This window comes from Thunnus albacares, chromosome 20 (genome assembly GCF_914725855.1).
Source record: "Thunnus albacares chromosome 20, fThuAlb1.1, whole genome shotgun sequence".
In the NCBI taxonomy this organism is placed as follows: Eukaryota; Metazoa; Chordata; class Actinopteri; order Scombriformes; family Scombridae; genus Thunnus; species Thunnus albacares.
Window position 1 is genome coordinate 4,413,697 of NC_058125.1, and position 17,220 is coordinate 4,430,916.

At 39.0% G+C, this 17,220-nt stretch overlaps 1 protein-coding gene across 4 annotated transcripts; it reads right to left on the minus strand.

The window, feature by feature from the left end:
- Positions 1-1,129: 1,129 nt before the first annotated feature.
- On the minus strand, positions 1,130-17,156 carry map2k4b (mitogen-activated protein kinase kinase 4b). Of its 4 annotated transcripts, XM_044338807.1 has the most exons (13): positions 15,831-17,156; positions 13,502-13,537; positions 11,902-11,934; positions 10,528-10,630; positions 8,740-8,914; positions 7,848-7,967; positions 7,549-7,668; positions 7,396-7,447; positions 6,874-7,001; positions 5,792-5,869; positions 5,508-5,656; positions 5,236-5,281; positions 1,130-4,074 (listed from the first exon to the last, which is right to left on the minus strand). In XM_044338807.1, exons 1-13 carry the CDS (start codon positions 15,946-15,948, stop codon positions 3,961-3,963), a joined length of 1,272 nt encoding a protein of 423 aa, XP_044194742.1. In that variant the 5' UTR covers positions 15,949-17,156; the 3' UTR covers positions 1,130-3,960. The 4 variants fall into 4 exon arrangements, with proteins under 4 accessions (XP_044194742.1, XP_044194744.1, XP_044194743.1 ...); XM_044338809.1 differs by lacking the exon at positions 13,502-13,537; XM_044338808.1 differs by lacking the exon at positions 11,902-11,934.
- Positions 17,157-17,220: the final 64 nt, after the last annotated feature.

A 17,220-nucleotide genomic window follows, 5' to 3' on the forward strand; every position in this document is an offset into this window, starting at 1 on the left:
AATCTATTATGAACATTCTAGTAAATTGCAATTTATACAACATGTACCCTGGAGATTCAGATTCACCAGTGGTAAGTTAGCTTCCTGGAAACATATCCCATGAGAGAATAACAGATCTGGAGACTGTTTGCAGTGAAACGACTCCTTCTGTCATGTCAAATGAGATTGTGGGCTTTCTCATTACAGATAGAAACGGAAAGATCAGAGCTGACAGAATTCTCCTAATAAGCTAGACAGAGAATCATGTCTGGTCTACAATGCATTTCTACCAACTCGGTTGTAATGTTTTACCCTCCCAAATAAGCCACAAGTATTCAACAAGTCTGTTTTTATTGAGTGACCCCTAAGCCCCCAATACACCCCAAAGATGGTGGCCATTTTTTCAACACGGCTGACATCTGTAGAGTCATTGAACTTTAAGGAAAACATAAAGGGGAGCTCCACCGAAGTTCAGTTTACTTGTCATGAGGGGTACTACTCAGCCTGTGAAAACAGCTATATAAGAAATTACCCTGATGATGTCATCAGGGTTTGTTGTTTAAGAATTGTTGTTTTTTTAAGAATAGGATATCTCAGCCTCTGCTGCATCAATTTTGATCATTCTTTTAAAAATATTTTGCTTGCTAGTCCCTCAACCTTATTGAAGACAATACAGAATCACTGGAGTACCCCTTTAAGTACGACAATACCTTTAATGTAATGAAACTAAATGTAATAACGCCTATAGTGGGAGAAAATGCCAAAATACAATAAAAACCTGAACTGTGACTAGTTTGATCAAATCAATTGATTTTTTTCCACATCAAGCTACAAGAGTAACAATAACAGTAAATACTCCCGACAGTCCCATAAAATATCACCAACTGATCTTGTATTATGTGACAAAGTCAATAGTTGACTTACGTTACTATATATTCTTGGCTTATTCTTGTATAGGCTATATTACATTGGATTACTTTAGATTATTGGCATTTGCAAGATTAAAGGATAAGACTGGCTATATTCTATAATTTTCTTATTGTCAATTCACTTTTGCCACTGAAAATAGCCCCTACCAAGTGTACTATTTAATAACGTTTGCTAAAAACTACAAAATGTAAAGACGAAAACTGTTGGTTTTGGTCTTTTCAATGAATTTTTTGACTTAAAAAAAAAAAAAAAAAAAAAAAAAAAGGTGACGATTGCTAGCCTTATCCTTTAAAGTCATGTATTACATTAAAGGTCATTACAATGTCCTAACACAAGAAGGACCACCATCCATACAGTTTGGTTATGTAGCTAACTCTAAGTTGTGTGATGTTTGTCCACTAATTTCCATTGTGCGGGTGACTGGTAGACGTGGCTTTCTGAGAGGGAACGAGAGTGGGTTGATCTCAATAGTCTCAAATTGCAGCCTCCCCCTTGCCTGCCCCCGTGTGGTAAACTCTAATGTATCAGCGCCGGTGGAGGAGGTCAGGCCAAGGGACGTGTTCTCGACTATGGGGATACATCCCGAGTGTAATACATGGTTTAGCAGGGGAAACATTCTATCATCAGTGCAAGCCAGAGAGACATGCCGAGTCACGGAGGAACATGCTGAGTCTATGGTAACCTTAAGGGTCAAAGAGCAGTAACTATGTGAGGAGTGATCTTCCTCCTCTCCTGACAGTTGTGTGGTTGGTACATAGGTGGACAGTATGTTATTTAGCAGCATTTATAAAGGTGTCATTTTTCTCTCGACAGGGAACCCATGCCAGGAATTTTAAAATGTAGTTACTGCTGTTTGCCTTTGTATTGCAGCATGGTGGATCTGTGATCAGTGTGGATGAGCAGTTTAACTGTACAGTGCTATGACAGGCTGCTGGGGAGCATTAAGGCTCATTCTCAAACTGAAACATCCAACCACATTTTTACTCTGCACCTAGCACTCAAATCTCTTCACCGCTTGATTTGAATATCTCCGTGTTTAGGAATGAGCCTTAACTGTCAAGCAGAACCTGCCAGGAACAGCAGATTAGATGTACTATATACATACACATTTACATCAGTGGACATAATGTCCTGAAGTAACTTTACATCAGGCAAGGTAGCATTGGATAAGCCCGAGTTTGTGCCTCTCATGTACTATCATTTCATTATATTTGAGCCATGGAATTATCTTTTTTCTAAAATATAAATCTGTGATAATCTGTGATAAACTTTGAAGGTTTTTCAAAACTTCTTATGGTTTTGAAAGTATTTCCGGAATTTTCAAAGATTCTTCTTTCCATCTGAATTATAAATATTCTGTCCACTGCATAATTAAAAAGACTTATAACCCGCTTACCAAGTTGTGACTCCATGTCTAAACAAAGATGCTAACGTTAGCATGAAGTGACATATCTCCTTGCCTAGTCTGCATGACGTGAACCTAAATTTGAAAAGTTTTATCAGGTATATTTATCTATGTTAATGTCATTTTATATTTTCATATAAAACACATTTATGTTTTTGTGTCGTAAAAAACAAGAAAGGTGGTGTTATTTCCATAGCAGTTGAATTCTGATAGCTATTTATTAGCTACCCATTTAGCAAAATACCTGCATTTGCTAAACTCGTATGCTAACAAATCTCTCATTGAATCTTTTATTTTATTTTTATTAACAATATAGAAAACAATTAGGTTGCAGGCGTCATTTTCTTTGTTGGTGCTAACTGACACTTTAACAGGTGACAAACAGCACAGAAAGCGGACGATATCAGTTGTAGCTAATTAATGTTGATTCAGTAACGGCTAAAATGACACAATCTCCCAGTTGAAGCGCTATGTGTATCATATTAACTTTATGAAATAAGTTGTAAAATTAAGCAGGCGACGCGTTAGTTCACAGTTCATATTTTACGCTACTCATTTTCAGGTTGTAACTAGAGGTGGTGAACATTAATTAGACTGCCACTCAAAACTGTGCATTTCTGCTTTCTTAGCCAACAAAAGATGATTTCAGATATGTAAGTTTTAGTCATTCATATCTTTCTTTCCTTCAGATTAAGATTCAACAGGTGATATGACATAAAGCTAAGTAAAGCTAACCCTTTATTTCCAGCCTTTTTTGGATTGGAAAACAAGGTTGCAACTTGGGACTCAATTTGCCCAACTCTTAAAATTTTTTGTATTGTTCCAATTTATCTTCCAGAAAGTCAGACAATTAGCTTTGTGGGTCATGTAATGAAATTACAAGAGAAGTGCAAACTGGGGCTAGCACTGGATGTGAGAAATGTATTTTGTCCTGTATCATGTGTCAAGACAAACTCTCACAGATTGCATATTGAAAACAACAACAAAAAAAGAAGTAAAGCCACGCTACCGAATCCATGAGCTTTCCAGATACATACACATTTTGCATACTCATTCATTTACCATGAGTGAAGGTGCCCGCAACAAACTGCGTGATTAGAGAGAGTGTGTGTGTGTGTGTTTAGACAGTAGGTCTATCGGCATACATCTGTACATGTCAACAATTCAGACGTGAACACACAAATGCATACACACAGTCCACAATGTACAATCCAATAAGTGTCTACTTTTGTTCATAAGTCATGAGCGTCACTGTTCAACATTTTATTTGGTAAAATCTGTATTGTGTACAACGAGTTCAAGTATATATATACGTATACTCTATTCATTTTTCCTCACATAAAAGGATGCATTGCATTTTACTAAGACAATGTTATGTCTTCAAGTTTTTCTGGCTGAAGATGGATGATAATATTTTAGGTTTCACTGACTTTAAATGAGGTGATGGGAGGTGGAAGGGTTTGCTTAACAATATTCATCTCATTGCACTGGGCAATTTGGACTTGGTTCCTTTGTTCTTTGGAACATGTGAATAAACAGGTGATCCTACGTAACTCTGAGGGCTAAGATGTCAAGCGTCGCATCACAAAGCTTAGTGTCCCACCCACCGCATGTCAGGTGACCCCTCCCTCCCCAGGCAAACTCCCTCAGTCCACATACATAGGAGAGATGGGAGAGGCGGGGATCTGATCCAGGATGCGGCACACGTAACTGGCGACATCCACGAAACGCTCTTCATACATCAGAATGAAGGGGTGTTTCTGGAGGAGAGATACAGAGCTTCAGGATGGTTTGTGTGACATGAGGAGGTTGCAGTAAGCTGACTCACAAAAAGACCCCAAATGACAAAATTCAATCAAGTGGTCAGAGTTGTTGTTCTGAGACAGAAAATCCACATATATATATATGTTAAACTGGTTCCCAGAAAAATAAGATCAACAGTATTGCATGTATTCAACTAAAAAAATACATTTTAACAATAACAAAACCTGGAAAAGCTAACATTTTCCAGAAAATATATTTATCCTTGCTGAAATTTAAAGCTGCATCTATAGACTCTTTTTCACCACAGCAATCTGTAAACACAACACTGATATAATTCCACCTTATAAGTTTGATATGGCAAATAGTTGCCTATTTACACATACAGCAGACAGAACAAAATTAGCATTTTTTGGAGGCGTCTGGCCACCTGATGAATTTACATCCAACATTCACTCTCCTTTCAGCTCTACTCTTGTCTCTACCAATTCCTGATGGAAATATATGGTTCTATTATTCATACTCATATTTTAATTATTGATATTCTGAATATTGAACAACTGCATGAACTGTTGATGACACTATTTCTTCATTTTGCTGACAGAAATATTTTGGGAAATAAGCTCATTAGCTCTCTTGCAGAGAGGTCAAGATGGATACCACTCTCATATCTGTCTGATCAATATGAAACTGGGGTCAACAGCTGGTTAGCTTAGCATAAAGACTGGAAACAGAAAAACTAGCTTGCCTGGCTCTATCCAAAGGAAACAAAATCTGCCTAACAACACATCTAAAGCTCACCAATTAACACGTTTGTTTAATCTCAACAAAAATAGAAGTAAGCTAAGCTAATCACCTGCTGGTTGTAGCTTCAGATTTAGTGTACAGGCATGAGAGTGGTATCAATCTTCTGATCTAACTCTTGGCGAGAAAGTTAATGCACCATGCACACCAATATTAAGAGGCTCTTTACAGACAAGTGTGTGTGTCTGATTTGAAAGGTGCGTTTAAAAACTAAAGTGCTTTCAGTTTTAAAACACGTGGTATTAATGACACTTCATTGCATTGATATTTAACTTTTATCTGTTGTCATGTCCAAGGGACTGAAGAAAGGAGAATTTTAATACAGTGTAAGAGGGTAGTGTAGTGTAAGAACTTACCAGAAGCTCTTTGTACTTTGGCCTTTTTGATTCATCCTTCGTAAGGCTGGACAGAAAAAAGAAGAAATGATTAGACTTCATCAGCAGAGAAAGACGTATTCAGTGGCAGATTAAGCTAGGCTTTAGATTAGCATGAATAGAAGCAGTATGTTAAATACTGAGGGTCTCAGTGGCCTCGAACCCCTTTATTGAACACCTAGGATCCTCTGAAACTACCTCTAGTGATTGTATGTGTGAATATATAATGCAATGTTTTATGTAATGGCGCTTACCATAGGTTAACAAAGTTGATGAACTTGGGGGAGAACTGCCTCTCCTCCGAGTTGCTGAGCTGAGGAGGCTCTCCTTTCACCACTTGTGTCAGCTGATCAAAAACACTGTTCCACTTGGGGTAAGGAAACCTTCCTGTGGCCAGCTCATACTGAAAGCAAACACAAACCAGGGGACCTGTGATGGACTGACAGACTGGATTGTTGTAGCTTTAATGATTCCAACTCAGTAAGACATAACAAAAGGTATGGTTTCATTGTGAAGCTGATGACATTATTTGTCTTACCAGGGTGATTCCCAAGCTCCACACATCAGACCGGACATCGTAGCCTTGTCTGGAAGCACTGGGGTCTATCCTTTCAGGCTGAAAACAAACAAGAACAGACTCTGTGATACTGAGATACTTCACTGACCCCCACAGGGCAGTTTTTTTGGTTTTCTCCTTCCATAGGGAGGTTAGAGGTCAGGGTCTACAACTGAGCACAAATGAATCAGGAATCAAGATCCAACTTGTTGACAGAACTTAATCTAACACCTGGGAGATCTCGGAGCCATGTGTTAGACAGTATTTGCCACTATTGTTATCAAAACACCAAATGAGGGAATATCTTTTGTTCATCCCTCCAACAGAGTTCTACACATTTGGAGAATCTACACCACGGAGCACTGAAGCTGTTCTGAAGATACATGGTGGAACACATGACCCATCGTGTTGACTGTCTCTACTATCTTTAGATTTCATCTTGGTTGTAAGATCAAAAGCCCATATGAGTTTCAGTTTTATTTAACCAAAGTCATCCTTTCTTATTTTAAGTCAATTTTTGATTGATGAAAACTGGATATTTCAGTCTCTTGGTAGTCAAAGAAAACAAGTTTAAAAAAAAAAAAAATCAGTTTACTAGACAAAGACAAAAACTTGTAAAAATTAAAGAAGCTGACACCAGCTAATCTTCAGAATCTTTGCTTAAAAAATTACTAAAACAATTATTCTATTATCAAAATAGTTTCCAATTCATTTTCAGTCGATTGCCTAAGTGATGCAGCTCTAAAAACAGTATGACTGTGATATCATCTCCTTTACTTATCAACAAAAATATATCAAAATGTTGTTTCCAGTCTCTATTTTAGAACACATTTACATCATTGTTGCACAACATTTAGTCACAGTTTCTGTTCCCTGGTCTGTTTCGTCTCATCGTCTTGTCTTTTTCATGAAAAAAAAGGTTGCAAATATTGTGTCGCCATTTTTTGTTAACAACATGAAACAATTTAATTTTAATTTGTCACCAATTCTAACTGATTGTAAAATTCCTTCATCCTTGACCCAATGTGGCTGCAAACTCACAGTTATTTTTACTCGTTACTTACTGCCATGTAAGGCCTGCAGCCTGCATCTCTGGTCTTGGCTATGGAGTCCACCAGCTGACCGCTGATGCCGAAATCACACAGCTTGATATTTCCCCTTCGGTCCATTAGAATGTTGGAAGGTTTGATGTCTAAAATGACAGAAAAGGACAATTTTATTCAAAGTAACACAAATGAAACTAGGGTTTGAAGGTAAATACCAATATGAATGTTTTGACATTTAATACCTTTGTTAGGATGTCAAAATTGAAATTTTGTCAGTAAGCTTCTGAAGAAAAAAAATCAAATTCAAACCCAGAACCACACATATATTAAATTCTTTTAGAGTTAGCAGATCTTTTAGACAGGAGTACTACCTATTCAAAGTCAATGAAGTACTGAGAGACAGTGCTACCTTTGAATTAAGAAGAATATGTTTTAAAATATTCATGGAAAAAAAAGAAAATTAAATGTGCATGGCAGATGCTCAAAATTCCATTAAGGCCAACACTGGATCTGAGCATCCAGTAAATGTGGTGAGCTTACCTCTGTGAATTATTTTCAAGTTTTCTTTTAAGTGGTTCAGTGCTTTAACGGTCTGTTGAAGTAAAAACAAAATACATCATTTCTAGTCAGGTTTTGATGATATGCATGGTATGAAATTAACATGTGTCAAGAAAAAGTGAATTGTCTACTCACTGCTAATGTTATTTTGCCTAATATTTCCTCTGGAATGACATCATCTAATGCACAATATACATATTTGTAGAATTTGTCTAATGAGGTAGACATGAGCTCCATACAAATCCAACAGTCACCCTGAAACACAAAGACGACAGTTAGTTTCCGTCACAAATTCATTTTACAATAACATCTGCTGAGTCAAACCATTATCGATGACATATTAAATTCTATAATGTTGCCACATTGTAAACATGACTATAGATGAGACTTGAGAATGGTATGGTGCGTTTGAGGTCGGTGCGGGTTTGTCAGACCTCTCTGAAGAGAGCGCCGTAGAACTGAACAATGTAGGGACAGTCGCTACTCCTCATCACCACGTCAAGATCCATCAGCAGCTGCTTCTGCTCCTTCTCATCCACAGTGGAGCGAATCCTCTGAAAGACAAACAAGAGATAACTTTTCCAGACCCTGCACTCAACTCCATTAAAGCATCTCTGGGGATTTGTTAAAGCAGAGTCATTAGACCATGCATTTTTGTGTGATATGGGCAAAAGAGGATTGCAAATGATTATGACTTTCATGAAGGTCTATGCATACACTTCAATGACATGAGGTTCTAATGTTGATTAAAGACTTGCAGCACTAACAGGCTACATTAGCTTTTCATCAGAATTTTGAGTTCTTTGCTAAGAGTTAAGGTCGTTCTTTTTCCAGAGTTATTTATCTAAAAAGACCAAAACCATGTGTCAGTTCATCTGTCAATACTGTCTGACTTCCTTAACTGTCTGTGGCTCTCAGCCACAAGCCCATTAGTTCTTATTGAAGTCCTGGAAAGCTGAGAACCTTCCTAGACCTCACCTACTTTCACTTTTCACTTCCTGAAACTACAGAACTCAACACTGGGCATGAAAAGATGAAAAAAAGTGACAGTGAGCAACTCCTCAGTGATTTCATAGGAATAATTTAGAGGAATTTTCAGCATTTTCTGCTGCGGTATTGTTTATTTTGCTTAGAAACTCAAATAAGCACTGTTTGATTCTATAAAAGTTTTACACATAACAGATTGTGTCAATTTATCCAGAGCCGACACTGCCACCTGCTACCTGCTACCTGCCTTGCAGCTACTTCCCATGAACACAAATTTAGTCAACTATGCATGGTTGAATGAAACACAAGCATGCAGTGTGTGTCGGTGTAACAGGTCACCTTGACCGCCATGATCTGGCCCGTGGGCTTGTGGACCATCTTGTTAACGGAGCCATACGCCCCGCGACCAATCTCCCCGAGGTCTCTCAGATCCTCTGCAGTGAAGTCACAATGCTGCTCCGGAGAGATCTTAAGCTTCCCCGACGACTCGATACTGTGTGTCCGCAGACGCTCTCTGGAGGATCATGAGACAGGACAGTATTGGTTATCATCGAGCACAGAGCAGGAGGAAGAGGAAGGGGAAGGAGGAGGATGAAAGAGAGAGAGAGACAGTGTGGAGCCATGAGATGAACATTCATTATAGATTAATGTAGATATGGTAAATATTTTATCAGTAATCCCTGAGCTTCTCTGAATGTGATACATTTAAAGGTTCCATGAAGTGGCAGGACAAAGAAAGCAAAATGGACAATGATGGCAGCCAATGAGAATCATTCCAGCCTCCATTGCCCCAAATTACAAAGGGCTTGAGGACATTATCATGTTTGAGTCTTGCAGTGGATACAGCTGCTGCTGATTTGATTTCAATTTTAAAGCCCAGACCTACATCTTACAGAGTGACTGGTTAGCTTTGTAAAGGCTGCATTACCTAGAACTGTATGACTATATGGGCTGTTTTTTTTTATCACGGGTGCAAGACTGGTGGTTGAAATAAAATAAAACAGAAAAAGTAGACTAAATTGTACTCTTGAATTAATGTCAACTAGCTGCAACAGTAGAAACTTTAGTTAGAGGTTTTTGTGGCTACTCAAGTCAGCTGGAAAGGAGCATCCTGAGTGTTAGCAGCAGGCTAGTAGATACAAAATACTACAAACAAAATAATGGTTTCATTCCTTCATGTTAATATCCTTAGGTTATGACATTCATCACATTTTATCAACACTCTTTTTAAGCAGCTGTGATGCTAAATTGGATGTTGTTTCAGTGATACTGACCAGCTTTGACTACAATCAGTTAGCTGTACACATGTTAATGCAGAGCAAAACAATCAATGACAGCTGTAAGAACATGGACATTAGAATTTAAATGAACTGGTTTATACAGTTTAGGGTTAGAATATTTAGGGTTGTGAATATACTTTGGATTTTGCCTAATGAACAAACTTGTATTATCTTCAACATCCATTAACATGTGTAAAATGTGAATGGGTTAACCAAATCTCATGGCAATCCATCCAACAGTTGTTGAGACATTTCACTAAAACCACTGATGTGAACCTCATGGTGGTTGTACAGGAAAAGTCATAGGATCACCAAAGTCAGTAAGATCTATCATGAGTTATCAACCATGAGTGTCTGTACCAAATTCTGCCCCGATCCATCCAGCAGATGAAGTAGATATTTCACTGAACAAGTGAAAATGTTGACCTGCTGGTGGTGCTAGAAGAGAGGTCAGGCAATCACCAGACACATCAAGATTCATCCTCTGGGGAGTTGTAGACATACTTCAGTCTGGACCAAATTGGTGGACCGACAACTGACTGACATTACCAATCATAGCTTGGCTAAAAATGTCAAAAATGGTGTTACTATTTTATCTCCTTTGACACCTGCCTGGCTCTGTAGGATAGAGATTACATTTCGTTCATTCAAGGAGTCAAGTCATTTCTGTGTCTGACATGAAGTTGCTGAAGCAAACAATAATTTTATAACTGTAAAACAAGAATCAGCATTGGTGTCAGCAATTTGAGAAAACTTCCATGTTCCAAAGCCAAAATACAGGAAACACGAGCCCAGATGACAACAACAGGGCTGTGATTAAAACCTATCAACACCTGTCTCTACTCACATGTGAGGGTTCTGGAAAGAGGGGGGCGTTGGATTGAGCGGGAGCCTTGAGGCCGGTTTCACTGGAGGGTTGGCGAAATTCAGCTTCAGAGCTTTACGTTTACCTGGCGGGACAAAGAGAGAAACAGATCCAAATTCCCACAACATGCACACCACACTGTGGGCTCTACCAGCTGGTGCAAACAGGGGGTACTGTGTGAGGATATGCAGCCGACACAGTGTGATAAAAATGTTCTTCTTACCTCAGTAACTTCTGTCTCTACACACTTGGGGTAAGCCTTCATGTGTGCAATAAGTAAAATTAAAGATTTAAAATGACAGCACGTCATTGTGCTTTATGCAGTTAAAACTGGCAAACAGGTCTCTAGAGAATGTTGAGGTGTAAACTGCTGTGGCATCAACGTGATTTTAATCTTCCCATGTTGGGAGAAATCAAGTCTATTAAGTGCCACTATCACAAACAGACTGACCTTTGGGTTATCTCAAGCTCTTATCATGATCAGAGGAAGCACAAAATGCATTTTGAACACAAACAAAGTGCCCACACAAGGGTACAAGGGTTCCCAATGATCAGACACTACTGCTCCAGCTCTTTTAGCCATATAGTTTACAATTTCTTCCAAATTACGTATTTGTGCAAGTTAGTCAAATTGTTGGATGCCAAAAAGAGCCTACTGCAGGATACTGATATTGGGAATCCCTGTCCAAAACATTTCCATTGAGAACTTTTAAAAAATGTGCAATTCAAACCTGAACAGTTCCCTTGAGATACCAAAGTGACCCAACACTTAGATAGCACTTCATTCAAAGTCAAGATAACTGATTGAAGTGGAATTACACTCATATTACGTGACAGTTAAGTTGATTCAGGTGCATTCTGACACCTGTGAGTGTGTATAACCAGACTATAATTGGTAATTTGGTTTAGTTATTATGAAAAGTGCTGCGTTTAAGTGTTGAGTCCTCTTTGTCATGCCCTGTTCAACCAGCTCGAGTGCAAACAGATCCCTCAACCTTTAAGCCCCGGTGCAAATGAATCTTTCTTGGCCATAACTGAATTTGTAACAGTTGATAGCAGTGAACAGTGGACAGACTCCCCAACTACCAGAGCACCACACAGGCTGTTTCAATAGTATACAGTGGCTTCCTTTCACCCCTTTTACCCAATTAAATATGAGCATGATGAACACATCGATAATCTGGAGCTCAACATCAACACGGACCAGTCACTGGGCAGCAGTACGCCCAGCTGTCAGCCAATCAGTGAACAGGATCTCAATGAAAGAGAGCGAGGGAAGGAAACCACTTTAGACTACTGAGGTGTACCCACAAAGAGTAGAGGTCGGTGTGCTTTGTGTGCGAGTCTATTGCTTACTTTGGGACACTCCAGACAGGCTTATCTGAAACCCTGAAGTAAAGAAAACACATACATTTTCTTAGGGTTTGTATAAGTGTGAGTGGGTCATTATTAGCATGTGCCATCCCAGCATGTGTCTGTAGGTGGAATACAAGGTGGGAAACTGAAACCGATTTAACTGGTAAAAGAGGCACCATGTTTTGGTGGATCTGGCAGTGTGTTGCCAAGCTTCATTTGTGACCTCAGCACTATGTACATTAAAGCCTCAGTACTCTTCAAATAAGATGCTTGTTGAATTGTAGGATTGTGACACCCCCTTTCCGATGGCATAATTAGAGACAGCTGCATCAGATAATTTTTGTAACTTTCTGAAACAGACAATCAACACAATCACGCCCACTTTACACAGCAACTGCACAAATGTGTCAAGATATGAAAGAAGCCAAGGCTTGAACTTCTCTCTCACATTTTTTCATTCTTCACACAACTACTTCCATCATTTTTTCTGTGAGTGTGGCCAAGTGCAACACCATGAATGCTTTCACATAAAACATACAAACTAACATTTAATTCATACAAATTCATCCAAAGACTTGTAGCCTAATCCCAAACTAATCCCTGAACTGTAGAATTGACATTTGCGGTTCCTCCGCTGCCTCACTTGAGTAACAAGCTAACGTTACTGTAGACAGTTGCATACAAAGTCAGCAAACAGCCTTAGCTTTATCCACTTTTAAATGCTTCCACACACTACTTCTCAGATGGGTTGTTGTCATGGTTATCTGTTCAGCAAGGCTTGGAAAATTTCTCCATTTGGCGTTAGCAACGAAAACAAACAATAATCTAGTTTACTGACGGGGCAACAAGGGATGTAGTGGGTCAGAGTGAAAATGAATTTTAAAAAACGCCCCTGCAACTGTACAAGGCGCAGCCTGTTGTGTTGCTTGTGGAGCATACTGAACTCTTTAGTCATTGATTATGTCACATATTGCTTTCCCTTAATAAATTGAAAAAAAAAATCATCTGTAGGCATCTGTAAAGTCACAGAAATTTGTTTTTTTCCTCCTAAGATTTCCATAGGTAATGCTATGTGACAGAATCACCAAGTAACAACTGCAGAGTACTGAGGTCACAAAAGTGGGTTTTACACTGCAATTCAACTTTACATGTGGTTTTCATTGTATCCTGAGCAGAATGCAGAATAGTTCAGTTTCAACATGTTTTATCAATTCCAGCCAAATAACAGAATACATTAAAATGACTGTTTGATTGTCTTGGCTCCCTACAATTAGCACTTCAGTGCTGTTTCTTATTTAACAACCAAAACACTCCCAGAGGGGTTGCTTGATGCGGTCTCATCAAATGGGGTCTGTCTACTGTGGACCTACATAGGTCCTTTTGATATGTAAACTTACTTAACAACATGCAGATACAGTAGTGGATATAAGTGCAGAATGAATATAAATAGAAATCAAACTTTGAAACAAAAAAAAGATCAGAAGAGGGTGAATAGGGAACATTTCATTGATTTCTTTGCCTGGATATAGCCTAAACAAACAAAATGTAAACAAATAACCTCCAACAGCAGAATAATACCTAGTAAAATAAGTGTGAATACCTGTTTCATTTTGACATCTCCAGCAGGTGTTGGTTTCTGTAAGGTTTAGATAAAAAATTTGATACTATACATCTGCCACAGAGTAAGAAAATGCAACTCAGATCTGTTGACCACTGGATACACGACTGTGCTGCTGCTGTTTATTAGGTTATGGGTACTAAAAAAAATCAATCAATGGAAATGTCATCCGTTACCCAGCAGCTACCATAAACACATCCATTATCGGACACGACCCTGCCTGACGTGCTCTTCGTCTGTTTTCCAGTAAATTTTCAACAGAAACACACAACCTACAGTGTGTCAACCGGTTTACCACATAAACTATATATAAAGACATATACATGGACTGTATATAAAAGATATATACATAGGCTGTATATAAAGATATATACGGTCTATGGTTAACCACTAACATTACAAACGGAATCTGATCCCAAATTACTGTTAACGGTAAATAGCACGACTCATCCGCCTCAGCTAGCTCTGGACGGTTCCTTGCTCTTTGACATTTTCCATGATTCGTATCAGCGGACATTACTGTAAATCACAGCATCTTATCGATAACTGTTGTGACAGAAATGACGTTTGTCAAAAACATGATTTAGCTACTAGGGCTTTTGGCCGCGACGAGGCTTGGCTTCCTGTCCGATAATGGATTCAGAGATTGAACTCGGGAGGCTAGACGCTTCACAAAAACATCCCATGTAGCTAGAAATACAGACCTGCAGTGCATCAAGTGAACAAATGACATACATATTGTATCAGTCCAGTAGTAAAGACTGAGCTGTTTATTTTTACTCTCACATTATGAAACGGGCACAAATCTCGACAGAACCAACAACACTGACAGACGACTGGAGCTAATAATCAAAGCACTAGACAGTGAACGTTGACACAGTGAATGTAACAGTCATTACTACAGCAGAGCTAACATTAAGTGTAATATTTATACCGTTTCTTTGCCACTGACAGGGGTAAATGTTAACAGTGGCAGGCTGAGGCCTGGCGTGCTGCTCGCTACTCTAGCAGCCTAACTGTTAAACTAGTGCTTTTAATATCGGTGAATTGACCTTCAGTGAATGCATCTTTACGATGTAACACTTTTGGAGTTTTTGTCTAATGAGACAGAGGAAAGACAACACTCCACTATGCCACAACAGGCCCAGCGGGTCAGCAGCTACACAGCAGCTACAGCATCACTGCTAACCTGGTAGCCGTGTAGTTTCATGCAGCTGCCTCAAGCTCCACAGAAAAAACTGCGGCGGCAGCGGAAACTGCTCAACTCTGCCTTCAGTAGAAAAGCATACAGGTGACAAAATGCTGCCTTCAAGTGACACAAAACTATTGTATTCTTAATTGACACAAGCGTATAGTAGTGCAATATTAAATAATAGTTGTAGGTTGTGCATGACCTTACTTATATCACTGGTGGTGCCCATTCACTGTCTTGATAAAGTTTCCATAAGAAGAGCCCACTACATTTTCTACAGCAGTGGACCCCCAGGAGTCCTTGAGGGAGCTCCGAGGGGAATCGTTTACTTTCACTATAATTCCATCCATAAGTAACACAACGACAGAATATATGACTATGTTGGTCATTGGTTTCATACACTTGCTGTAATAAAACATCTAAAAGGAAAAATCTGATCAGATGGGGTCCGTAGTCTGATTTGTGTCAGTTTAGGGGTCCTTGATGTGAAAGACTAGTGCATCAGTTTCAAATTTCCAGCTCAACTCACCATAAAATTTAAAAGAGCCCTAACAAGTCTGCAGTTTACCTTTAAATAACCAGAAAAACATCATGAATTGCACAAACTAGATCAGTGGTTCCCAACTTTTTTGGCTTGTGACCCCTTAAAATAAAGACATTTCTATCTGAGGCCCCTCGTCACACACTGTGGTATCTACCAGTTAAATTACAGATGTCTTATTTTGTTTTATTTCAATAACTTACAGAGGCTTGAAGAGATAAAATGCAGTAATTCATACAAAAGAATAGAGAAACGATTTTTAACAAAAGGTGTTGAAATTATGTTTTTTTCTGTTGCCCTATCCTTTCACGACCCCTTAGATCAATCCAGTGACCCTTTTATGGGGGTCCTGACCCCCAGGTTGGGAACCACTGAACTAGATTATGTCTCTCATCAAAACATTTCATTATACTACAATGGATTTTATTTTGAAAGTCTGACCGGAAGACGTTGGATTATTCTGTCTCTCTTGACTATAATGTTTCTGCTTCTGGGAAGCTACAAGCTACCTTTCCTTACTAACTCCACTGTCTCGAGATAAAAGAGAAAAGTAGCAGATAAAGGCCGTGGGCGCCTACCTTGCATGCTGCTGCTCTGTGTCTGCTGGTGAAACTGGTGCGACGTGGATCCTGCGGTGCTGCTGCTGCTGGAGCTGCTGGAGCTGCTGGAGTTGCTGTCAGGACTGGGAGTCGCCATTGTTGTGTTGGATTCCGGCAGCAGCGCTCAGGCTGCAGTGCAGAGACTGAAACCGAGTGAAACTTCGCCCTCTCTGCCTCCGGACGGGACACTGCGCCACCTGAACGCAGCAGCCGCACCACGGCCACGTCTGTGCCGCTGCTGCTTTCAAGGGCTGTCGGAAATACAGCAAATCACGGCTTTTGCCTTCTGCTCAGTAATAGACTGTATATAAATAACACAAATTTAGATGCGTTTGTGTGCTCACTGCAGTGCTATCATATGTCTTTCACATGTGAAAATCAGCATACACATCTTTATCTGTGTTCATCATGTTCCCATGTCATGATACACTATATTGCACTTTGTCACTCTTGGTTCATGTTCTGTGGTGTTTGAGTCATACAGCTAGCATGTACACTATACGTCATTTACACTTCATAGTCGCACTCTTCATTGTTAGTTGTGAGAGCATTTCAGATTATCAGGTATAGTTCATTCTTGACCTTGTCAGTTGTTTGACAAATCTGGAGTCAAGGTTCATTTACTTATTATTCTAATTGCTTTGCTCATGGCACACTAATATTTGACTATATTTTAATATTTGTGTTTATGTACCTGTTTTCATCTGTAATTTGATGTATCTGGCTGCTATGATGATTTAATTAGTTAACATTAATTAGATAACATTCTGGTCTGACAAAGATCTGAGTAGGATCGAAATGTCTTGGTTTGACTACATGCTGTGGCTTGGAGTAAGTGTGCAGGCATTACCTTCTTTCATTGATTGTGTGTAACGACTTTACTTCAACTATATATATTAGCTGGCCATATACGACCACCTGTTATAATGTGACCAGTATTCCATATGTAGGTAACTCTGTGCACTAATGAAGATTGTGAGATGCGCCTGAAAGTCTTGGAAAAAGCTTACAAGTGGACCATTAGTTGAGCCATTTTGTCTTTTTTTACTGTTCTTGACCTCTCCATTCAGCTAGCTGTGTTTATTTCACTATATTAATGTTGTTCATGTATCTTTAGGTTCGTTTTTCACATAGAAAAAAATCAGTGCTTTGCAATCAGTGAGTCACTGCACTGTCATCTGCAAGAAAACAAACAAATCCAGCATGTGCTTATGCACTATTATAACACTAAAGGAGACATTAAATTTGGGGTTCATCATCAAGCTTTAAGCAACATTTGTCTTTTTAAAACTTGTAGAACTTGTCTTTGCTTTATTTCAGCTATAAAACTCATATCTACCATTTTCCCATGTAACTGGAATGCTACACA

Bases quoted from the DNA above. Each gene is read 5' to 3' on its own strand.
- map2k4b (XM_044338807.1), bottom strand. From the start codon at position 15,948: ATGGCGACTCCCAGTCCTGACAGCAACTCCAGCAGCTCCAGCAGCTCC. The intron at 8,915-10,527 runs GTGAGTAGAGAC...ATGATCCTCCAG, and splicing joins TCTTTCCAGAACCCTCACAT to AGAGCGTCTGCGGACACACA. The intron at 5,657-5,791 runs GTAAGACAAATA...GTTTGCTTTCAG, and splicing joins GGAGCTTGGGAATCACCCTG to TATGAGCTGGCCACAGGAAG.